Here is a 25,524-nt window from a genome sequence, read left to right as displayed (position 1 = left end):
TCAAAGGAGAACTGTCCTCAGAGGATTTCAGCCTAACAATAGCCAATGCCACTGGATTCTTGAGAGAGACTTCTTGAAAATCGCCTATAATCAGTCATTGTATAGCTGGATCATGAAGCTGGATCCTTCAAACAAAGTGATAGTAGCCATTAGTTTATTATGTCTGAAGGAAAATGTTTTCAGAATTGTCATATGAAGGATCTTAGCATACTATTAAAAACTCTATCTTCCTTGCTCTTGCAGTTTTTACAGTAAATATCTAAACACTATTCTTAATAAGGCATCAACATCCCCATGAATTCCTTCCTTCCTCCTACTGAATGATGAAATCACACTGTTTTATTTTGTGCAACCAGTGAGCCAATTGCCTTAAGGGCTTTGGGGTTTCAACAGCAACTGTAGAGCTGCACGATCATTCTGAGTAATAAACTTTCTCCCATAGAGGTAATGATGAAAGTGATCTATTGATCTAACAATAGCCACTAGTTCTTTCCTTGTGACACAATAATGTTTCTCAGAAGCACAGAGAGTTTGATTTTAATATGAAACTCTCTCTAGTTCCTGTGCTCCTAAAATAGTACTGTTCCAATCTCTAATTCGCTGCCATTGGTGTCCGGAAGGAAAAGAGTTTTTAGGATGAATAAGCTAACATTGGTGCTGTTATTTGTGTAAGTTCCAGCTGCTGGAAACCCTTTTCAAATGGCTTAGCCTGTTAAACAGCTGTCCTTTTTGATTAAACTAATGCAAAAAATTGACAATATTCACAAATTATGGAACAGCCATGTAATATTAAAAATATAGTCACCCAAATCTTTGCATATTCATTAGATTAAGTATACCATCTTGAACTTCGATCTCAGACAACTTTTTCAGGTTATGTAGGTCAGGTTCTGTTGACTATTTTATTTGGAGGACTCCTGTGAAAACTCCAGATTTATGCAAAGGGCAGCAGTCTTCCTTTTGCATAATGTTTTAGCAATATGTTTAGGGTGAAGTGTGTTTCTAGGGCTGCTGTCTTTGAGCTGGTCTACTTTAAACTTGATCTGATGACCATTTTGGTTATTGAAGCTCTCACTGAAGATCTTGTAAAAATTAGGCAGTTTGACCCTGGTGTCCTGTCTCAGTTCCAGAACTAAATATCTGTTTCAGTCTCTTCAAAGCACTTATTTACTGAATCATCCATCACACGGCCAATATCTAAAATGCATTTATATGTAGGACTGTCCAGGAAAAACTCTGACTGGCTTCTATCAAACATTTGCTTTTGCTTCTAGGGAATCTTATTCACTATTTACTGGGTGAATCTACATGTGGAATTATTTTGACATCATAAACTCCAGTGCAGTTTGCACTAGAGTTTATTGCTCCTGGGCTGAGTCTTTACATGTGCACCTGGGACCACAGCAGATTGAGCTGAGGCAGCACAGCCCCAGCTGGGAGAGAGTCCAGTGGGGGTCAGCCTGTTAATTTGGGGCTGCTCCTGCCCAGCTCAACATGCTGCAGAGGGGCTGACTGGGACATGAGGGTGCTACAGTGTGGGGCTAACTGGCAAGCAGCCCTACCCTGTAACACCCTCATGCCCCAGCCAGTTTGCAACTGAGTAAATAACTCTGCCATGGGATAGTACTTGTGTTGGGCAGTACTATCCTATGGCAGAGCTAATTAATTTACTCCAGCTTGTATAGTGCCTAGCTAATTAGACAACTGAAGTAAGCATCTCATGTAGATGCACCCACTATATATCTTTTGTTATCTATTTACATGCATTGTTTCTGGAATTTCACTTAAAAGTTCATTCTTAATATAGCATCTTCCACACAAAAGAATCCTAAATACATGACACACTGTACATAAAGAAGTTTGTGTTGTATCTACTTTTTTTGGCTTCATAAATTTCTAGTAAAACCACAGTAGATTCCCAACTTCAGTTTCTGTCTTCTCTAGCTATACATTTTAATATACTGAAATCAAGGTAATACTTGAATCTGACCTCAAGCTGCATAACTTGTTGTGTGTAATCTGTATTGTATTTCATCTGTCACATTTACTATTTCTTATTGTGCAAGATGAGGCTGTCTCTAAAGTTTATTCCATTCAGGGAAAAAAAGTCCCTACAATATGGACTGAGGAACACTGACCCAGATCCTGGGAGTTAGGTGCCTACGCAGATTTTGGACTCGGCTACTTAGGAGCACACTAGTCAAATAGGCATTTAAATGGATTTTAGGTGGAATATAGGCTGGGTTCTAGGCTCCTGACTTGCCTCTTTGCATTATTTTTAATCCATAACTGTCGAACATAATGTATATAAACAGTCCAAGAAAGCAGAGTCTAGCCTCTGGGTCTCCCACTCCTATCTGAGTGTTTTAAACATTAGGCTTTAGAGTCAGGGTCATTCTTCCTTGCTTTCCTTTCGTCTCTTTGAATCCTACATTCTTGGCTGCTCAGTTGTCCAAGAAATTTGGAGGACGGCCCTAACTCAAACTAATCTAAAGCCTAATTACTAGGGTATATGTGTGGGAGATACAGGTTTTAATCCCCTGGAGGCAAGAAAGGTTTGGCCTAACCAGGATCTCCCGGTCTCCAGGTGAGTTCTCTGTCCAATAGGTTATTACACAAAAGGTGGGCTCCAGTAGTTATTTGGATGCCTACGTTCAGAAGAAGAACCAAACCTCATGGCATGGGAGTTCAGATGGACCTCCTTTACTTAGTGTTTCCTGTTTGCTAGCTCCAGGCTTTCTGAATTTGCCACTGAAAATGCCGCCTTCTCTCTATGACATGTATAGAGAGCAAAGGTGCTTTCCATACTAATTTGAATCTCTCTCCAGTCACCTAATTTTCAGGCACTACCATGCAAAAGATGGAAGCATTTCAAGGGACCAGTTTGAATTCTGCCTTTAAGAACTTCAGTCCCTTTATGAGACCATGTGCTTAGGCCTCTTCTGAAAATAGCACTTGCACCCTTCAGTCACATGGGGTGCCTGTAGACATGCGGGAATGCTGCTCCAAAGTGCTATAATTACAGTGCATTGGAACAGACTCAATTAATCGAGTCTGCTGGACCATGCTAATTAGCAGACCCCTGCTGTCTTGTCATGTATTCAGTGTCCCCACACTTCAAAATGGCAGCAGGGGTGCTTTAACTAAAACTTGTCAAAAGAGTTTAGTTAAAGCACCCCTACCACCATTTTGAAGTACGGGACACTGAATAATGAGGTGCTGAGGGTACTTTAATTAGAGCTAATGTGCTCTAATTAAAGTGCCCTCCAGCCCCCACACTCCCAAAGCAAGTGTAAAAACACCCTTAGACATTTTTGGAAATATTACCCTTTAACATTTCTAGCAGTGCTGGCTGCTGTGCTAACAAGAATTAGTTAAAACTTGGGGGTGGAGACAGTTATTTTTATATTTTTTTTTTACCAAAGGGAGAAGATGATTGGCAATACAAACAAGGAACAGATCACTAAGTTTTCTAAGTATAATTATATTTCAGGGGGAAAAAACCTTCTCTTCATGTTTGCTTGTTTTTTAATTTAGCTAAATTTTAGTCATCTTTCCCTAATTGTGACTGATTCTCTGACTTAATATACTCCTACCTGTAGTGAAAATGAATGAAAATTAATTTTCAAAGATCTTAAGCAACTAATATTCAAAGAATATTACTCCTGAAAGCAGATGTGTTGGGTAAAAAGCATGAGTTCCCTTTAATATAATTTTGTCATTGATATTCTATCCATAATTATTTTATTCTTCTTGGAATTCCAGCCCATTTTATATCACAGACTATTTTTCTTTTGAAAGGTTTGTTGGATGGAAACTTTCTAATTCCAAAGTATATGCCAGTCTTTATAAATAATACAGGGCTACATTGTTATTTTCAGCTTCTATATCATTGTTAGAACAGTTTATCGGTATTGAGCTGAGACATCTTACAGCTCTTCAGGCTTGATACGCTAATATGGCAATGTCCACAGCCAGTCCTAATACAGAAGCCACATCTTCACTAGCACAGTACTTCAACTACAAACTCCCCGATTCTGTTTCATGCCTAATTTCAAAACAATTAGTTACTGATGCTTAATAGCACTTTACATGTGTCTGACAAATTGCTTAACACAAAAGGTTCAGGTTTTTTTTAGAATGACACCAAGAAAGATTAAGATTCTACAAATGAACCTCAGTGCTATCTGGTTTTGGTGGTTCAATTTGGCTTTTATCAAAGTGGGCAAAATAAGCTCCTCATGATGATTTTTCTTCAAAGCTAAATTGTCTTTATACATCAGCTAACCAGATAATATCATGGAGAGACTTCCTTCCACTTCTTCTGCTTGAAAGCCAGGGCCTCCATATTGTTAACAGAACTCATATGGATCAGTCATAATCACAATGTCCTTAAATCTGTTAAGCGTATCTCTGAGGCTACTCATGTGGGTAATCACATCTGAAAAATTACTCACATGGGTAAACACTTTATGGATTTATGGACAGAATGGACAGAATCAGAGAAAGGAGTAATGAAGGTTCTTCTTCCTTGTCAGCTTCCTGAATCTCAGCTTCCCAGTTTTAGGACAAGCAAAATCAACAAAGACCAGCTTCAGTTTCCACCACTGATGTCCAGTTCTTCTGTTCCGACTCATCACTACTGGAACCTTACATTAAAGCTTGAGTAGGCATCTGAAGTAGGTGGCAGCAGGGCCGTCCCTAGGAGGGGGTGAAACGGGGTGACCACCCTGGGCCCTGTGCTTTGGGGAGCCCTGCAGAGCCAGGCGGAGTGGTTATAGCAACTCTGCACCGCCAACACCAGCTTCCCATTCAGCTGCTTACTACCCTGCCTCCCTCTCCCCCCACTGGCTTCTTGACATCCAGGGAGCACAGAATCGAGGAGGAGGCGGGGGTGGGGGCAGGGCTCTGCACAAGCTGATTTTCCCCAGACCCCGCACCCTGCTTGGATCGGCTCTGGGTGGCGGCATCAGGAAGTAACGGAGCTTTTATGTCAGTTGGGATTCCCCCCTATACAGAGAGTGAAACTCAGCAGCCATCTCAGGCCACTGTAGGTTCACTCTATGCAATGTATGCAACATGTACTTGAAAGACCAGAGAATTTAACTGCATATGAATCTCAGCCTCCAAGCCCTTCCTTAAGACTGATGGCCATTAGGATTAGAGTTAATTATTTTTCAAGATAGCTTTAGTCTATTATCTATCTCTTCTTCAGTCCTGGTAGGTTTTTGGCAAGGTCCATCTTTAAATATTTCTGAGTAGTTTTTATGTGCTTATTGTCTTTGAATGTTGCTGGTTTTACTTGTAGAACCTTAATTTTTCTTTATAACACCATTTGATTTTGAATTGTTTTCTCTTCACTCACTTCATCTTTGCTGGTCCTATTGCCACACACTGTAAAAATATTGATGTTCTTACCATGTGGTGACAGAAGTTTCTGCTACTTTTCGTTATCCCATTCTCACACCAGTTGTTGTGATTCTGATGAATAGGCCTCATGGGCCTTTCCATGAGACTCATGAATTTACCCTGTGACATATATTCGTTTTCTTCCACTTTCTACCTCAGTGCTAGCTCAGGAAAATATGAGTTCTTTTTTACCTGAATTTCAATTCTTTGGATTCAGGGAATTCTTAGTGCACGACCATGTGTGCCCAAAGGCATGTATTTATAAGACTGTTGCTATCTAGTGATGTATCTCAGTTTACAGAAACATAAAGGCTATAAATAGGTGTCTCATTTGAGGTGGTTCTGATTGTTTTGGGTTTTGTACAGCCCTTTACACAGGTAGCTTCATTGCTGTGTCTTTTCCAATATGTGGCCTGGGATAAAGCCTGACTGGCCAGCCCCTGGAATTAAGTAAGCTTCAGTTTACTTACAGAAACATATAGAGACGTCTTGGAAGAAATGTTAGTACATTTCATCAAACGTACTTCACAGGCACTTGAAGTGGTATAATAGGGGTGACTGTCTGTAGAATCCTGGAAGAAAGACTTTCTCCCAAGACAAATGCAATGTGTGTTTACAGACTATGGCTATGTCTACAATGAAGGATGCACAGCACTGCACTGATGTCTGGACTGCAGTGTAACTTCCCCTCATATCCCAGTCCCAGTTCTTTTAATCTGGGAATGCAGTTATTTCAGCATTATAGAAAGGTAAGAGAAGAACTGTATGTTCATGCACAATTTCATTACAATATTTTTAATGTCAAAGGAAGAATATATACTGCATAGCAACATAAAAACTGAATTAAATGGACAGATTTTTTCTGGACAAAATTACTGGGTAGCAAAATATGTACACTTTTTTTTTAGTATCATTGGCTTCTTTTGCAAATTATCAGAGTTGTATATTAATGACAGAACCCAATGGCCAGTTTCTTTCCTTAGTTATACCAATGTAAATCCAATAACTGTACTGACATAGATGGAGTTATTCCATTAATATAGTTTTAAAAGGAATTCTGTTTTATGTTTTTTATTTAAAAACTTACTAAAAAAACACTTTATTTTTAACTTCATGAAAAAGTGATGGAAATGGAGAAAGAGAAAGGTTTCTTCAGATATTCTAATAAAAGGGACTTTGCAAACATAATTGGTCATGAAAACTCTGAACAATGCAGAAAGGATAAAAATCAGAAAAGTATTAATGCTACACATTGCTTCTCTAAGGTGCTATGTCCTCATATCAGTCCTTGTTAAGTGTTAAAATACACAGGAAAAGGAATAAATTGTTTATGTAAGACTTAAACTTGTTCTAAGAATTTCCAGGAAACTCAATGTGAAGGATAAGATTGCTTTTCAGTTGCTGAGATGAGCAAAATATATATATATATAATAGCAAGTTAAGTATATGTATGGTAACATACTGCAGTTAAGAAATACAAATCATAAAACTAATGATATACGCACTCTTTCCTGCTAAATATATATATATAAAGTTAATGCTCTATGCCTATAATATCCATGTGCATCTTAAATATCACTGAAAGTGTTTCGATGCATATGAGTTGTTGTTAGTAAAAGCAGTTAACTCCATTTTCTGTCCACCAAATAGTTTTTATGCAACAGCCATAAGCTTTCCAGTTAACATAATATAAATCCAATCAGTAGTTAAATCAAAACATTCCTATCCAACACTTAAATGTCTCCTTTCATAACATTGTAATGTTTATGGTGCATTAGTTAACAGTACAAGTGACTGTAAATTAAAGCCAGACAAAACAACATAAAAAGAACACTAACATTAAAATAAAGTATATTTTTTAAAAGAAGTGTGATTATCCTTTGGAATTACATATAAGGGAAACAGCAGATTCCCCATATCTGGATAGAGTCAGAACCTCGGTGGTATAAACAAGCACAACTCCCTTGACTTCAGTGGCACCATGTCAATTTGCACCAGCAATGGATCTAGCCCTGTACTTCAAGGCCTCTGTTTCCAACATTTTCAGGCCAAGTCTAAACCTGGAGTAAGTAAGTGCAGATTCCATTTAAATTAGCCACCTCCCCACCATTTTATTAGTGGTGTAAACTACATTCATTTCTCACACCCCTTAAGTGTCATGGCTTTGTAATTTCTACTCATTTTGAACCCATCTCACAATTTACAGTTCTGAATCTGTTTTAATTTGCACTAACATAAATCCAGAGAAAATCAGCTCTACTGAATGAATCAAAGTTTACATGTAGTTTACATTGCAAATTGTGTTACCCTGACTTTGGCCCCTAAAATACAGTTGTGAATAATGGGCATAGATGGGCATAGATACATAGATGGATAGTTAGCCCAAGAGTTATCACAGGAAAATAAGATATATTAAAGTGACTCCCAGATTCACTGAGCACATTATCTTACATAGCTAAGGGGAATATTTTTCTGTAACAATCTAGAGAAGGTACCTGGTACTGTCTGATGATGCAGGAGTTAATTTTGAATATATGTCAATACTAAGCATCTAGTAAAATAGCCCGCATAAAAAAAAAATACATTTCTAGTAATTGCAATTTGAAATGTTGAGACACAAGTTAGGAATATTTTAACAATATCTGATTGCATGTGAAAAAAATATGAAGGGTTTCGAGGTAGTGCTGGAGTGGCATTGTAGCTGTGGTGGTCCAGGATATCTGTCAGAAACAAGGATTTTTGTGGATAATATCTTTTATTGAACCAACTGCATAGGTGGGATAGACTTAGGCAAGAGAAAGCCTTTAATAAATTTGACCAAAGTGAGTTTACAACTTCAGACTTTTGTTAAAATTCTGTGGGTACTAATTATTATAGGGTCTACAGTCATGTAATAATGGTGTTATTTTTAAAAAGAAGCATTCATGTAAGTTGACTAATATGGACATTAATCAATTTTCATCTACAGCACAAAGAAATTCCCAAATGGATGGCAAGTTCAATTATAAAATATATCCTTAATAAATTTACTTGGGTTATTATCTATTAGAGTATATATACACACATGAATGAACATTTTAATAACAGTATTTTGAAATCACCAGCAGTCAGTCTACAATAAAGACAGTTTTAAAGAAGAATAGTTTTATATTAAGAACAGCACAATATTTTCTGGAAATATTTCCTTGAAAAAAAGCAAAATTACTGCCCACATATCCTTTTCTCATTTGTAGAAGCATTTGGATGAGTATAGACAATTCACTTGCAGAACTGCTTCTCAGCACCCTTAACTCCACTACCCTCAGAGGGTAAACACATATTTATAAAGGATTGAGTCCAGCCCTTGTCCAGCAATCACAAATCCAGTAAATTAGTCTAATTCTAATTTGCATGTCACACATGGAATATTTTTACATTAAAAGTAAATAAATATTAATTTTTGTCAGTATAAAGAACTTAACAAGGACCCAACCAGGTGTAATTTTTTACCACTTATAAACACTCTTAGCATTGGCTGTTTCACTGTTTGTTTTGCTAGAGAACTATTGGAGTTTTTAGCTTCAACTTTATCAACCTTTAATTCAAGGACAAGGTTGTCCATCTTTTTTATTTAAAATGCTCTTTTTTTCTGGGAATTTATGTAAAATATTTTTAAAATAACTTTAAACAACATGGGGTGGAGTGAGACACCTCATTTATTCTCTCAATCTGATTTCACATTTTCCATTCATATACTGACTAGCTTTCCCATCATTCCTGGAGTTTTCCAGGAAAGTTAGGAAGACCAAGACCTTGTGCATGTGGGTGAGGGGAAGGTGGGGGAGGAGAGAGGAACACTTTCCAGTGCACCCTTTCAGCTTTTTCTTGCAATCTATAAGAGTGCGGCCACATTTTTGCTTTGTAATTCTTTAGGATTATTTTATCGACATGTAAGTCATTACTATTTTATTCCTCTAGTAGGATCATAATATAAAGTTTTAGCACCCAGATTGTAATAGGTATCCAATTATAACTCTTACATATGCAATGGAAAATGCATCTGTGTTCACCCAGACTAGAAAGAAATATCTGTAATTAAAATATCTGGAGCCATCTAGAAATGTCTTTTGCAAGTAGATGTGGTTGATTTGGAACATACTGAGCAGGAAGCATTCCCAGGCATCTACACTGAAGAGCTAAGATGTACTAAGATGTACTTCATTTCAATAGCAGGCCTAGAAGGAATACTCAAGAATACTATAGAGCAAGCCTTAAGTAACCCTTAACCTAAAATTACTTAATTCACTTGCAAATTTTGATTAAAGTATGTTTTAGTTGAATGACATGGGAAAAGTGAAGCCCTGGCAATTTTAACATTCACAGAATTTTTCCAAGGTACCCTTGATATTTTGGTCAGATCCAAATATGTATACTCCAGTTCATGACTAAATAAAACCTCCCCATAGACATAATTCATTGAGGTATTTATACGTATCAATAGCTCTACACTACTACTTAGTGCTTTTATATTCTATTAAAATATTATCTGGGTTTTCCCACACTGGGCTTTCCTAGTGAAAGTCAAAGTGATCACTATGTGTATTGTAATTTAATAATGGTCAAAAAATTCCTTAGATCTTTTGAAGTTGGAGGTAATACATAAACCTAGGTCTATTATTAATACTAACATTACTATATGCAGTTATTGTACAAAGGACCCCAAAATAACTAGTGAGATAAAAAATAAGATTTTGCAAACATATTGCTTTTATACTGGCTTCTGATTCTCAAGGTTTCAAACGTGACTGTATAATATTATGTTGTGATATTGTTTAATCTAATCTTCCAACATACATTACAGCACAACATCTATAATCAGCTTATTCAGGCAACATTAATTTGCCTTGCAAATTGGAAAGTATGGAAATAAGGGACTTTCTAGCTTTTCTTCTGCATTATTGACAGAACTGCTAATAATAGTTTCAGTGCAAGAGATTAAGGAGGGGGAGATTAAACCAAAGAAACAAACAAGATACACATCAAGAAACTAACAAATACTTTGTAGTCATTGTCAATAACTGCAAGTCTTTGTCTGGTATTGTGTATGTGAGGGGGAGGGAGTTCTCCTTTGTAAGAGAACTCATTTTTAAAATATGCAAGTCAATCTCTTTTTTTCCGGTCCCTTATCTCCAGCACCAGAACCCATTTCACTCATCAACCACATTTACATTGAAAGCATGACCTGAACTTTCCATGACATCCAGAGACTCAGTAACAGTCACCAAAAAGTGAGCTGTACATCTAATCACTCCATTCATAAGATAGTTGTGTGCAAATCTTTCCACAGCTCTCCTTAGTTTCAAGCAGTGGGGTTTAGGGATCCAGGGATATTCCAAAGGCCCTACATAGAAGGAAACTTACTTAACCCACATTAAATCTTGATAATGTAATAATGAGTCTTTTAACAGGATAATTTTAATTCCCCTATCTCCGGCAATAAAGACTGTATACAGCTAATCTGCTTTGCCCTTTCAATTAAACTTGCTCAGGACGTTGTATTTAGTCAGCACCCTGAATGAGTCATTAAAATTCTTGTTCTGTAAGAGTTGTGTGCAGTGCACTGTTGTTTTTAAATTCCATTAAATCCAAATGGTCTTTATCGCCCCATGACCACTGTGACTTCAATCAGCCAATTTAATTACCTTACAAAATTGTCAGCAGAAGCAGTAAAGAAAAACAGGAAGGGCTGTGACGTTATCAAATTGAAATCTTCCTCTGTGCTGTTTAATCTGGACCAGTCAATAACAATGCTTCTCACCTCCTACCTGCCTTCCCGAGGCTCTTGACCTTACCCCTCCTCCAAAGATTTTGATTGCTGTTGGTTTTAAGTCTGATTGTGAAGAGAGCGCGCTGGGGACGTTAATACACATCGGAGGCTCCTTGCCAGGTCCATTGAATCTAAACAAAGCACTTCCCCACTCCTGAACCTGGAGCGTTGCTAAATCCAAACCCCTGCAATGAAGGCAAATACCCTCTCCCCTGCCCAGCCCCCACCACAGCCCAGTCCTTCCCACCCAAGCAGACCCCCTCAAGCATAGACAGTGGAGAGAGCTAGGCACTCCATAGCTCCTTCCCCTCAACATTGCAGTCTGACTTCAGACATGGGGACTGCAACAGCAAGGGAGAGTCATTCCCAAGAAGAAGAGAGATCAAAGGAAAAGATGTCCCACTCGAGCTGTTTGAAGCAGGTGGGGTCTATTCAAGCCTTCCAGTATTGCCCTAGAGGTAAAGCTTATGCAACTGGAGGAGCCTGTAAACTGTATGAAACGATCAGCTCTCACGGCTGCTCGATGCCTTTGCTGTTTAATAATGTTCTGGCAAACTGATCTTCTGGCTTCCACTGCTAGGATAGATGCCCACGGGCAATGGCACGAGAAGCCAATTCCAAGCCCCGGCCATTTACTTGTTTTACTCATTCCCCCGCGTAGTGAAAGTTTCTGTGGATAGGGACTCGCTTGGCTCAGTTTGGTGCAATATTTGAGAGGGAGCCTAGATGCCAAGCCTTCACTGAAGAAGCGCCTGCTGAGCAGTAATTCCCGCTTCTCGGGGTCCTTAGAAAAAAGCCAGGCAATGTAGCCGGTGTCCCTGGTGCTTAGAAAACAAGACAAAACTAGGTGTTCGGTCCTGCTTCCTGAAAACACTTGACTAAGTTTGATGAAGGGCAATATGAGCTGGAGCTCCTTCCAGAAACCTGCAGGGGCTGATCATGAGAATCGATCAGTATTTTTCCTGAAGTTGCCTCAGGTTTAACCTGAAATCCTTGCTCTCAAGACACCAGTTCTTAGGATCAGAGATGGGCACTCCTCTTCACCCATATAAAAGGGAAATATCTCTTCAGTTCCCCTAAAAAGAGGAAAAACTCTTACGGGTACCATTCAGCCAGTTCATCCCATGTGCTCGGAATCAGCTCCTAAGAGTGGAAACATCAGCACTACCTAAACAAGGAAAGATCATAACCACTGCCACATGGAGCCGAGGTTTCTATGCCCAGTCCCCTCCCTTTGGCATATGAAGTGTTGTGGTTTCATTTCCCCCCGGGTTTGCTTATATATGATAAAAAAAGGAGGACGAGGCAGTTACACCAGGCATAGGAGAGAAAATCTACCAGTACCAGGTTGGGGGAATATTTCTGCTTCAGAGCTTGAATATGCTCCCGCAGAGAATCAGTGGTTAGGGGAGAATGTAAGTTGACAAACATTGGTCTTGACAACCCAACCCAGCTGATGTGGCTCCAAGCATTTGTCTCAGTGGCATCAAGGCCGTGCCAGGGCACCAGCGACTAGGATCTGGCCCCAGCTTCTTCCTGGTATGCAGAGGGGGCCTGAAGGGAGTGTATCCAACGAGTTTTAAACGGCTCCAGACAGGCAATCGCCTAAAACTGGAGTGGCCAACCTGCGGCTCCAGAGCCACATGCGGCTCTTCAGAAGTGAATATGCGTCTGCTTGAATCTTTGCACAAGGACACGGTGACCAGCTTCCACATTTGGAAGCTGGCCACCGTGTCCTTGTGCAAAGATTCAAGGAGACACTTGGAAGGTGGCTACCGTGTCCTTGTGCAAAGATTCAAGGACACGCATACTAACTTCTGAAGAGCCGCATGTGGCTCCGGTGCAGCAGGTTGGCCACCCCTGGTCTAAAATAAGAGGCTTGCAAGGGTCGGTATCGAAGTGGAGGGGCTGGCATTTATGTCCCTACCTCCTGGACAGAGAGAGGCATTGGCGTGGCTCGGGTAAACCCGGACAAAGTCTGATGAAACCTAGCTGGCTGTGACGGTCAGCAACAGCTGGATTCCGCCGCTGCCTGCCGGCCTGGTCTCCTAGTCCCTATTTGAGCAGCTGAGAGCCAGCTGCTGAAGCTTTGACCAGGGGACCTGCGGAAGCAGGGAAACAGCGGGGGAGGGGGACTCATGTATTCCCCGTCTCTCTTCACTTCCAACCATGAGGACGTCCCGGCTGAAGACAGCACCAGCTGGCGCTGATCGTGGTCCTGAAAGCCTGCGGGCTGGGGCGCAGCACCGCCCCACGCCCCGACCTCAGCCATGCGGCTACGCACAGGTGGGCAAGTGCTTAACTTCCTTGCGAGGGCCCTGGGGATGGGGGTTGGGACCTTAGGGCTTAAGCAGCAGCGCAACCCTCTGCACATACACGCCAGCGCGTGTTTCGGCTGGCTGGCCCGCTTGGAAGTGATCAGGCCCGGCTTCTGCTGTGAATTTAACAGACCGTGACAACTGAAGGGTCCTATCTATGGTCTCGTATTTCTGCTTGCGTGTAGCAAGGGAAGAGAAGGTGTGAGCTTCTGACTCGACACCATGGGGATAATTAAGAAAGGCTATTCTGGCCTCGATCTCTCTTCTAAGTCTAGACCCAGGTTTCACCAGCCCCAGCAGCAGGGCTACGATTCCAGTGTCGCTGCGCCTTCCTTCACTCTCAGCAGCAAATCCTGAACATCGCAGGTGCAAGCCTGGGGCTTATCCCCGGACAGCTGCTCTGAAATAAGAAGAACCGGGCTGGCTCTTTGGCTCCCAGAAAGCACGATCCTTTCCACCTGGCCTTGCTAGGCGGGGGCCAAAGTAGCTGCTAGGAATGTAGGCAGACACGGCGCTGTGCAGCTGGACGAGGGAGGTGAGGGCAGGTTGATGTAATGCAGCCAGAGATTTAATTATTCTTTTTGATCCCCGGCGCTGGTAGAAAAAAATAAGTCTCGGCCTGTGACAAGTCACACAGGCGTTCGGCTTTCTAGTGCCCTTGTTAAAAGGTAGCTTGAAACAGAGGGAGGGAGGCTGACAGGACTAGTGACTAGTCCCAACAGTGACAGGAGCCGTGGGAAGGACAATGAGAGCCCAATGTGGTTCATTTGCACAGGGGGGTGAAGGGGGCTGGAGCTCTGGCAGCTACAAGCTCTCCCCTGTTGCCATAGCGCTGCCGGCTGAGAAGGAAGAGAAGGGGCTGCCTTCTGAAGGGGATCTCCTCAGACACTGCCTTGTCTCCCGCAAGGGAGCAGGGACAGCTCGGAGTAGCAGGCAGCCTGATGGGCTCTCCTATTGCCCCTTAAAATAATTTAGCCATCTCCTTTCACAGAATTGTCATCCCTTTCCTCCCCACACCCCTTCTCTCCCAGGCGATCTAATCCTCTTGGAAAGGAGCTGAACTTTTCCACAAAGGACTATTCCTGAACTACGGTGAAAACCAAGGTCTGTAGCAATGGCAGGCACGTGCAACAGGCCGGGAGGGCAAGACAGGGAGCCCTCTTCCCCCTTACTGCTGGGAGTCCACTTAAAAGAAGCAACTTTGGTGCCGCAAGGGCAGAGGTGGAGATGGAGGAGTATTTTTTTAAGCAAGGAAAAAGCATGAAGCGGATTTCTAGTTTGCTACTACACATGGCCGTGAATGGCAAGCACGAGTGAAAGCCCTAAACCGACTGGATGTCCAGGAGAGAGTTTAGGGAAGGAAGTTAGCGAGAAAAATCCATTCTGCACGGCCGAGTGACAGCCCTTCGGGGGAAAGGCTCCCTCCTTCTGCTGCGAGCTCCAGATTATTGTTTTCCTCATCTTCAAATAGTAGCTTGATCTATGACATCCTAGTGAGCATTGCAGCGAGGAGGCGAAGAGCAAGGCGGACAGCTTATCTCCTACCGGAGGTGGGGGTGGGAGAGCGTGTTTCCATAGCTGCCCCTGAAAGCCAAGCGAGCTGGAAAGATCCCCCTGCACAGCAACGACTAGGAACCTGTCGCACAGGCACAGCTGGACCGCGCCGGATTACCTTCAGCTCTGGCACTCATGTCGCAGCAACGCCTACGGAGCGGCTTCAATGCAAAATAAACTCCGCAATGATATATGGACCTGTTTAGCCGTGTCCAAAGAAACAAGCGTTCCTGAAGATGGTTGCTAAGAGCAACGTGCCTTAAGCACCACCTTTAGACCAGATGGAAGCAGAAGAAAGTGCTACTAGGAATTCAGCACCCGAGATCAATAACAACCCGGAGACTTTAATCACCTCCTCCCCTCCCCCCCCGCCACCACACACACCCTCCTAAACGTGATTTAAACAAAGAAAGAGCAAGGTATGCAGCGTTTTCCTAGGCAAAAGGGAGCTTTCAGTGGCGAGTACCATTACAATGCTACAATAGGGAACTCACTATAGGCATGGGAAAGAATAGCAACTCCTACACACCTCGCGGACTGGCACAGAGGGGGCCGTTTCTTTGGCCGAACAACTTTTCCCGTGTGTGCACTGTCTGCACACCCAACCCAAGGCACTTTAGCTATTCGGCTGGCGGATCTGTGCCCTGTCCCTAGTCCCACCACTGTGGCTCTCACCCACTTGCAAGAACTTTTCATACCCAGGTCTGCTCCAGTGCCAAGGAACAGTCTGGTCCGTGACGAGTTGTCTTCAGCAACTCTCTAGCCAGGATGCTTTCTCACAGAAGTTTCACGCTCAGTTTTTAAAGCTAGTTTCCAAAAGATACAGGAGGGAGAAAGGAAGCTCTTTGAGCTGGGCGACCAATATGTTTTCCCTTGAAATGTGCACTGCCCCGCCTGTGGTTGTCCCTGGCTCTTTTTGTCTTACAAGGGGAAAAAATAATGACCCATTCCCGTTCGCCGCTTAGAAGCGCGTTTTTGTGTGTCAAGAGTCCTTCCGCGGTGACTCCTTTGCATTCAGCTAACAGTTTACAAAGCATCTGTTCCATCACAGCCCAAGCACCAGGAAAAGTGCCACTAAAGACGTTTCAAGGAAATCAGAACTAAAGGTCCCTTGGACAAGGTTGGATCCGCTCGGACACTCAGCCTCGGAGGGCCATAGAAGGGGAGAAGGCGAGTGAAACTTAACAACTAGTTGTCGGATCTTAACTAATCAACAGCTATTTTAGCCGCGTTTTCCACTGCTATGGAAACAAACAGGCACCGTACCAGGGAGCCACGCAAGCTCTGATCATTCTGCAGAACCCTCGACAAACACGCTTGCTTGCCGGTCATTGTCCCCATTATTATCCCCCTCCTCCTCATCATCATCATGATACAGCAAACTGCCTCGACACACAAACACGCTGTTTCAGCCATCCGGATGCAAAATACAGAAGGACTCGGCGCCTGACTCCAGCAGCAGCAGCAGCTCCCAGCTCTTCCCCAGCAACCCTCCTTCTGACACAATCACACGAATACAATATTCAGCACCATGCAAAAGTGTCGGGAAATCTTACCGAATCTTAATACATGTGTGGTTCCTTGAGAATATCCAATCCACAGTAAGCAAAGAAGGAGTCTAATGGTGCATCTGAAGACTGGATTAGTTAGAATCGGGAAAATAATCTTCATGGTGTTTCTATGCACACGCGCTGCCTTACTTCCCCCTTCTAAGCGTCAGGCTCCCCGGTAGGGTAAGAATGAGGAAACGTAAACTGATGGCCCTCAGACACGATCACGGCATGGTCACAGAGAGAGGAGAGAGTCTACGCTTCCCAAACCCATTAGCAATCCCTGCATGTTCTTCATTCACTGCGCCAAGGAGCAACCTTCAACTGCAAGGAATGGTGGGACATCCATGTTAGTCGGGGGAGAATCCTTGAGAAATCCAAACACACACAATGTCCAGCCGGGTGAACCTGGGAGGCAAGAAAGGAGGAAAATCAATAGGAAATCCAGCTTGAGAAATCGCTGAGGTATCGCCACATAGCGAGAGTCAATGAGCACCAGGCGTTTTACTGGCGAAGCTTTTGCTGTGCTCCCATTCTACTGCACTGCTGCACAGCTTCTGACGTGAAGCCAAGATTAAGTGAGAGAAATTGAGATAGCTCTTCTCTTCTTAAGGCTGCCTGCCAGACAGCCTTCCCTATTTCTATTATGCAACCGATCTGATCGCCTACCTTTTTTGAAAAACCAACTCGGGTTTATTTACGTGCCTAAAATTATTATTTCTATTTTTTTTATTTGGTTTCAACAATAGCTACCGGTATTTCACTGCAAAGAGTCAGCTTTGGACAGGGGGTGCGGTTCTCCAAAAAATCAATTCATGAGTTTTAATAGCTGACTAGCTGGGTCGAAATCACTTAGCCTTGGAGTTGTGGAAGAGGACGTGTTGCAAAGGCTGACAATAAGTCATGTGGGGGATCAGAATGTGATTTGGGTTTAGAAAGGTCCCGATATTTCCACTCACTTTCTATTACTTGTGCACCTGAGGCATGCATTTACGTAAACACGATGGTCTGTGTACTGGCTGTCTTTAGCAAGTTGCACCGGACCGACTGAACATCCAGCTTCAAAGTAAAGCGGAAATTGTAGTGCTTTAAAAAAAGATCTACTGGTGTGGAATTGACAGACCTTCATTTTCACGTCGCTCAACTTACTTGAAGTTACAACGCTGTTGGAAAGGCAGAATGATGTGTGGATTTGCATGTGTTTATATTCTGATTCTCACTTTTACACTCAGCTCTCCATACAGTGTGGTATTCTGATAGTGTTCCTAACGTCACTTGCATTGAGACCTATGGTTACTATGGAACTGTAACCTAAGCACATTTACTTACGTTACTATCTTTACTAAGAGCAATAGCATTTGCCAATTTGCGGCTGGTGCATCCAGTTTTTATCCAAAACTGCAACAATGTACTTTTCTCTTTCAACTAGATTAAGGTGTAAGCACTCTTTGGAATAGTTCAGATTTTGCTTGGAAAAGCCATCAAGATATTTTTAATCGGGTATTTGCATCTCTGTGCATTCATCAAAACACATTGTAAAAAGTCTCCGTCCCTTTTGGACCAACCGGAGAGTAAAACTTTTACTGGAGCTATTTGAGTTTTATTACTCATATTAAAAGATAATCCCTAGGACTCCACAAGGAAAATGAATGCAGATTAATCTATATTCTTCCTGGCTATGCAACATCTCTTTATTGCTGGAAAAAAACATATCAGTGAGAGAATTTTTTCCATAAACGAAGACAACACAAACTTGGTTTCACAGAAATTAAATGATACCAGCCGGAAGAAACATACTACAGAAGTGTAGCAATAGAGACGTGGGTTATGGTTAATTCTTAAGAAATATACACAGAGCTTGGACATGCAGGATAAATTATATTACAATTGGATTTATTATCTATAATCTTAGTGATACATTCCCTTTAAAGTCTTAGCAATTCACAGTAACTTTCGAAGGTTAGGGCTGACTGATTTTTTTTCTCCTGACTGTATTTACTTAAGATATGGTAAAAGGCTGATGAAGAGAAATTTATATTCTGCGATAGGATTATTAAACGCCATTGATTTTTTCTTTAAAATGGAGGCATAACTGCAGTGTCAAAAATAAGTATCATGAATGGCTAGTTCTGCAGTCTAGCAGGCAATTCAATCAAATGATTTGACTATTGGAGCACTTTAAAAGAACACCTAGTGTTAGAATCAAGGATATCTAGCGACTCCTTCAGTTCACACTTAGAATATCTCCTAGGAAAATGTGCAGTCTGAGATGTTCTTTCTTTGTATGTGGTGTTTCATCCACTCTGTTCTACTTTTTCATATTTTATCTTAGTCCAAAGGGAAACAGAGCTGACCTCCGTTATAACTACGAGCAATTTTAATTTGTCAACAGATCAGATATCCTTACATACACGTTTTGTTATGCATGCTCAGAGCGTAGCACTCTGGGTCGCCTGATTTTTAGAGCAAGTTTGTGAATTGTTAAAATCCATTGTCCATGTTAGCACATTTAACAATAGATTAAAATAAACTTATACCTTGGGGCAATCTGACTATTTTAACTAGTTATTATTCACACTGATATTCTAAATTACCCGGGAAGTATCCAGCTCTCCGTAAAAGAAGAACAAAACTCCCAGCACACCAAGGCTCCTCTGCAGTAATTGAAAACAATCTATCAGCAATGCTTTTGATCGTTAAATACCTAGCATTCTACCGTTCAAAACATGTACTCATGCATAATGCTCAAGTTAATTTTCCTTTCACTCTTAATGACGGTCTATTACTGACCTGGAAAGCAAAAACCACCACGGACAGCGACTGGAACTGTCGTGCTGAAATGGAGTAGAGCTAAAGAGCTGTTACTTTTCAGCACCAGGGAGAGCACCGCTCAGTCACTGCGCAGCGCTGGTGGTGAGATGTAGTACGGAAACAATGTATCATTTTAGGTGTCAAAACACGTTTTTTCCCTCCAATAGTTTCTACTACCGAAAGAAAATTAAAATATTGTATCCATTGTTTTAAAGACAGCGGCTCTTTTCCTTACTAGATTGGCTGGCCTGTGTCTTTACTGATAGTTCATAGGATCGCTTTGGAGTACATAATATCCTACCGTACAATGTCTAGAGTTTTATTAAGCTATATCCCCCGCTCTCAAAGAAAGGTGGTGGTTAAGCCAAAAATGCTTTCATCAGCATCAGTCATTCCTCTCTGATAAAGGCCCCCATTTTCTTAGGCATCTGAATATTCAGTGAGTCCTATCTTTGATAGCTAAAGACCATTTACAATATATACAATTAGTTGAAGACTCAAACTCCACCACCTTCAGATCCCCTTCTGTTAAGAGGTTCTCAGCTTCATTTCTCTCTTCACAACATACATTTCCAAAAGAAAAAAAGAAAACTACTCGATACCTCCTAATATGCTTCTTCCTAGTAGAGTACACATTTGAAGGATTGAGGCAGCTAATGAAATAGTATTTCGAGCAGGAACCTGCTAGAGCCTTTCTAGTGCTTGTAATTCCTGATGTTCAATTCTTTTCAGGCGCAGGGCTATCTGATACTGGTGCTGAGTGGGACTCTGGCCTCCTCATCCCAGTTATCAGACCCAAAAATAGGAATATTCAATTCTCTGTCAAACATTGTGCTTTTTTCTACACCTTTGCACTTACAGTCTTGTAACAATATATCGCGTGTGCTCGCTCGCTCGCTCTCTGTAAATATATATATACATTGCTGCCAGATAATATATATAAATTATACTGTGTAATATAATATATATTATACAAAAGCAGAACACACAGGTGAAAATGTTAGAACTAAAAAAAGAAGCAGAAATTGCCTGAGGCCATGCAATATTGGCCGGCAAAAGTCTAGTAATTGCCTGTGAATGTGTGTGTCCACTGCATATAACGTAAATTATGTAAAAAGGGTGATTTGGATTCATCTTAAGAGTACATTTAACGATTCCGATTCCTGTACCAGGTACTGTCTTCTTCAGCCCATAAATTTCCATGTCCTGTTATCATACTAAAAGTTAATCTAGTTCCAGTTAGCTGCCACCTGCTGGGACATATTTTTACCATGACACTTTTTTAAAAAAAGGAAAAGCTTTGGATTTTCCTGCCGTAGCTACAGATCTACGAACTGGCTACATGACTTGCACCATGGGCATCACATCCCTTAACTTCTGATATTTGCCTCTTCCAAGAATAAATGGGAGGAAAAGAAGGGAGAGATAAATTTAGAGCCTGGCCTATATGTGACATATGGTCCCTGAAGCTTTGTTTCTTGGCCATTTTTTCGGCGAATCCTTGCAAACGCCTCAGAGTTGCCTGCCACCAGGATCCTCCTGCTGTTGCAATCTGGTGCTCACTGCAACACCTGAGCGACCTCTCCAGATCTGGAGACGGGAGCATTGCAGCTCTGCTGACAAATCAGGAACCCAGTCCTCCCCCCCCTTTAACGTTTGCCAAAGTGCTCAAATGAATGTTGATATTATCAGTTAAAAACACATTGCGGCCCACTTGCACTCCACTCCCACAAGCTATAAAAACGACCGGTTCCCCTCTGCCTGTTATTAGCTCAGTCCAGATTTACAACCAAGTTTCTGCTGCGCCCCTGATGGATGACATTTGAAGATGGTAATTAATTTTTTAGCTGCTGGAAAGGCGCGCAGCCTAATTAACGAGCTACGACCGCTGATAGATTCACTTGCTCAGGCACTTTCGGACTTCACGGCAACGCACGCACTTCCTCGCAGGTTTGGAAACAGGGAAAGCAAACATTTACGACTTGGCTCATAGATCCATTCCCCCCCGCCCCGACCACCTACCCGCCCACCCACTCACCTACCTACCTAGCAACTTTGGGGGGCTGGGGAAGGGTGGGAGAGATGTTGCTTGATGCCATCCACCGGGAAGTTTATGAGAGGAGAGGAAAGGAGGGTGAGAGGGGAGGGAGTGGGGGGGGGGGGGGGGAGGATTTCAGCGCCTGCCTTCCTTTCCACCGTGGGCACACAGGAGCCAGAAGGGAGGGGAAACACCGCCCCGACCATGCGGGGAGCCCCGGCCACTTGCTGCCGGAACAGCGGGGCTTTTCTCCTCCACTTTGCTCAACCGCAGGTGACAGGACTGGCTCCAGGAAGTGGAGGAGGCGAGTTGCCTGACACAGGAGGCGGCTGGGCGAGGAGCTGGAGGGGGAAGGGGGAGAAATCCGGGGGCACAGCCCGAGCCCACCCAGCTCCACAAGTCCCGGCCCCTTCCCCGCTCCCCCGCGGCGCTGCAAGGGCAGCCCCGGCTGCGCGGGAGGGCGGCGATGGCTGCCCCCTGCTCCCCCCACGGCTCGGGGCAGCGTGCGGGACCTGGGGCGGGGGCCGGCGGCCGGGGCAGCGCGTCCTACCTTGCAGAGGAGCGGGGGCAGCGCGGGGCTGGCCGCTGCCCGGCAAGGAGCGGAGCGGCAGGGGCAAGCGGCGGGACTGAGGTGCAGCCGGAGCCGCGCGCGAGTGCCGGAGCAGGCGGCAGCGGCGGCGAAGGAGGAGGCGGTGGGGGTGGGGGGTGGAGGAGGAGGCGGTGGCGGCTGCCGCCGAGCGGAGCGGAGCCGAGCCGAGCGACACGCCCCCTGCCTGCCGGGAGCCGGGAGCCGCGGGAGGGGCGGGGCGCGCCGCCCTTGCCGGGCTCCCAGCCCCCTTCTCCCGCCGCCTCTGCCTGCTCCGCCGGCACCGGGCGCTGCTGCCGGGCAGGACCCGGGTCCGCCCCCCACAGCCGGGGGTCAGCCCCGGGCCCCGGGACAGTGCAAGAGGCCGGGGGCGCGGGGGAAGGATTGGTGGGTGGGTGTGTGCAGGGCTGGATTAAGGCATACATAGGCAAACTGGACACATACCTAGGGCCCTAAGGGAAGAAGGAACCCGGTTGTGCTTGTTTTATATAAGTACCGAGTGGGAAAAATGTAGAAGTATACAGTGCGAAGTAGGGGCGCGCGGGTTTGTTTGCCTGGGGCCCACTAAAGGGTTAATCCAGCCCTGGGGGTGTGTGGTGGGGTGAATGGGGGGTGTAAAGGGGTGTTTGCAGGGGTGCATGGGGTGTGGGGGGCACTTGGGGGCGTAGGGGTGGATGGGGGGTAGGGGTGTGTGTGAGGGGTGCATGGGGGCTGTAGGTGTGCATGGGCGTGTGGGGGATAGGTGGGGGCGTAGGGCTGTGTGTGAAGTGCATTGGGGTGTGGGGGTACACGGGGGGAGTGGGTGGGGAGGGGGCGGTGGGGGCGTTTCTCAGGGGAAGCCATGGGGAGGAGGCTGAAAGAGGCCGCAGGGGCAGGGCAGGGAGGCGAGGGCAGGACCCGGCCCTGCCCCGCACCTGTCCTTGGGGCTCTCCTGCTTCCCCCAGCCCCAGGCCGGGCCTCGCAGCGCTTCCCTGGTCCTCAGCCCCTCGCTGCCGTCCACAGCACGGCCGAGCCCCCGCCTGCCTCCTCATCGCCCCCTCGGCCCGCTGCCCAGCCCAGCCCCGCCGTGCCCTGCAGCATCCCAGGCTCTCCCTCGCCTCTGCTCTCCTGGCTCCAGCTCCCCCGTCCGAGGTGCCTGGCGAGCCGGAGAGAGGGAAACCCTGCTCGCCCGCCCGCCCGCCCCTGCTCCCCGCTCTCCGCTCACACCGGCAACGCAGACGCTCCCTCCCTTCAAGGGCTGGTCGCATCTCCCAGGCTGATGCTTAAAAAAGCTTAACCCCTCAGCAGCGATTGGGGGGGGGGGGGGCGGTCTGTCTCATACTGCATCAAAGAGTTAGGTTTTTTTTCCTCCCTCTCTCTTTTTTTTATGCTGGCTGAAAAGCTCCTATACTGAAGCAAACAGCAGCCTTGTTGTACCGAGTAAATAAATAGTCAATGATGCCATTGTGGAGCCGAGAGCAGGCAGAGGCTGCCTCGCCGGCGCTGGGGCTCTGGCTGCTGTGACTTGCAGCTTAATCGGCCCCCGCAGGACCTGGCTTCATGACTTCCAAGAAGCCAGCAGCAAATTCATGAGGCGCTTTGCTTGCCTCCGCCTGGGACCCCAGAGGACCTGGGCCTGGAACAAGCCCCTCCCCTTAAAATAATCATAACTCCTGTGCTCACTTCAGAAGGGGAACAAAAGAGGCTAAGAGGCTGGGGCTGAGCAGAAGGGATCTTCCAGAAGCCCTCTGGGGTCAGGGAGCTGAGAAAAACCAGTGTGGCAGGGCCTAGAAGGAGATAGGGACAGTGACAGGCAATCCAGGCAGTACAGCAGCACCATACCTACACTCCTGCTGGCCCTGGGGAAACTTTTAGTATTGAGCCCCACTTCGCCAGATATAATGATAACAATAAAAAAATATATACCATTTTGGGCCCCACTTCTGTCCAGGTCCTGGGCAGCCACCCAGTTCACCTATGCCTGTGTCTGGCCCTGCAGTGAAGATATCTGCCCCAGTTAGTTCCAGTTAGCCAGGGATGGGAAAACTAGCAGAGCAAATAAGATTTTGATCTCCTGTACTTGGTGGCTCAGCCCACTTCGGTTTATTATTAGCGATCATTTCTCATTGTTTGTTAGTATCCAGTCTCTTGCCCCCAAAGATTCTAGCCAAGAAGGGCCTGGTAGGCCTTTGTAAAAGGGAGTGGGGAAAGGAGAGGGAGAGAAGAAATGTGGTATTTCAGTCCTTAAAGTGTCCTTGAGGGTGGTGGTTTAGACACACAGGGATTAACAGTTGTGCACAATGTCATCTGTGCTGAATCATGACGGATTTACTTCAAGTCTCTCCTTTTTGCTTGGGCTGAGGTCATGCCAAGCTGTAGTCTGTAGCCCAACAATAATTTAGACTGAGTCTCTTATCCACATGAGAATAGTGGGTTCAAAAAAGATCCTGGGAAGTATTCTCATCATCATTAACACTTACCATACCTCAAAAATTACTTCACAAAAGACATCATCATCATCATCACCATCATCATCTTTTATGTGAGGATCTTGGTGCTAAGTGATTTACTCCAGGACACTGGCGGACTCAAAAGAGATCCTGGACCTCTTAGTCTTTGCAAAGTCCAAAAATCACATACCATTGAGGCTTCTTGTCCTATTAGGAAACAACATTGTCTAATGATGGACAGTCTAATTCAAATTTATCAAAGCAAACCCTCTAGAACCGTACATCAGACCACAGAGCCTGTATGCCTCTTGACTTTGAGGAAAAATTGGCAGTAACAATTAAGAAGCAGACTGAAAGTTTCAACATTTTGCCCCAACTAAAGAATCAGTCGGTGACATTTTGAATTTTGATAAAAGGTCAGATTTTCAAAAAAGTAATAATAAACACATTTTTTTCTAAAATTTGACTAAAAATTTCTGCCAAGATTTGAATTTAAATAAAGGGAGGGCTTTCTTTTTGAGTGTTTGAATGAGAATATTTTTCATTTTTTCCTAACACTACTGGTAACTATTCAGAATGAAACTGCAGAGATTTACCACTAACTTGATGTTTTGCTTTTTTATTTTAGTCCTGGTTAGTGTGTAGGTTGTAGGCAACATAGCTTCAGGTTCCATGTTGAATAATGTATTTTTTCCATGCTTTAGCATTAAAATACACAATGATAAGGGATAAGTGGCAAGCCACTTACTTGGTTGACTATTCAACAAACGTGTATCACTGTCCTTCTTTCTCCTGTTATTTGAGTCACTTAAGCTCTTATTGGATTTAGTTAGACATGAATCTTCAAATGGGTTTTTCTGAGACTTGGTAAGGAGTGTCTAATTCTTTCAGAGGAAGAACCAGGTGAGATAAACAAGGAACAATGTTTTGGAGGGATGCTCTGGGCTCACTGCCTCAGTGTAATGATAGCAAGGGTATGTAAAGGGATTGAAGAATTTGAAGATCTAACAGCATAAACCTCTA

The 25,524-nt window shown here is 44.0% G+C and overlaps 1 protein-coding gene across 1 annotated transcript in view; it reads right to left on the bottom strand.

The window, feature by feature from the left end:
* The window catches only part of GRIK2 (glutamate ionotropic receptor kainate type subunit 2), a 687,728-nt gene extending 665,601 nt beyond the window's left edge, over nucleotides 1-22,127 (bottom strand). The window contains exons 1-2 of the mRNA XM_014611075.3: nucleotides 22,037-22,127; nucleotides 16,644-17,045 (exon numbers count right to left, since the gene is read on the bottom strand). Coding sequence (XP_014466561.1) covers nucleotides 16,644-16,758 — 115 coding nt within the window. The 5' untranslated portion in view covers nucleotides 16,759-17,045; nucleotides 22,037-22,127. The remainder of the gene's footprint in view (nucleotides 1-16,643; nucleotides 17,046-22,036) is intronic.
* Between the last annotated feature and the right edge of the window lie 3,397 nt (nucleotides 22,128-25,524).

Source organism: Alligator mississippiensis, chromosome 1 (genome assembly GCF_030867095.1).
Source record: "Alligator mississippiensis isolate rAllMis1 chromosome 1, rAllMis1, whole genome shotgun sequence".
NCBI classification, from domain to species: domain Eukaryota; kingdom Metazoa; phylum Chordata; order Crocodylia; family Alligatoridae; genus Alligator; species Alligator mississippiensis.
This window is presented reverse-complemented; position numbering and strand designations above follow the sequence as displayed.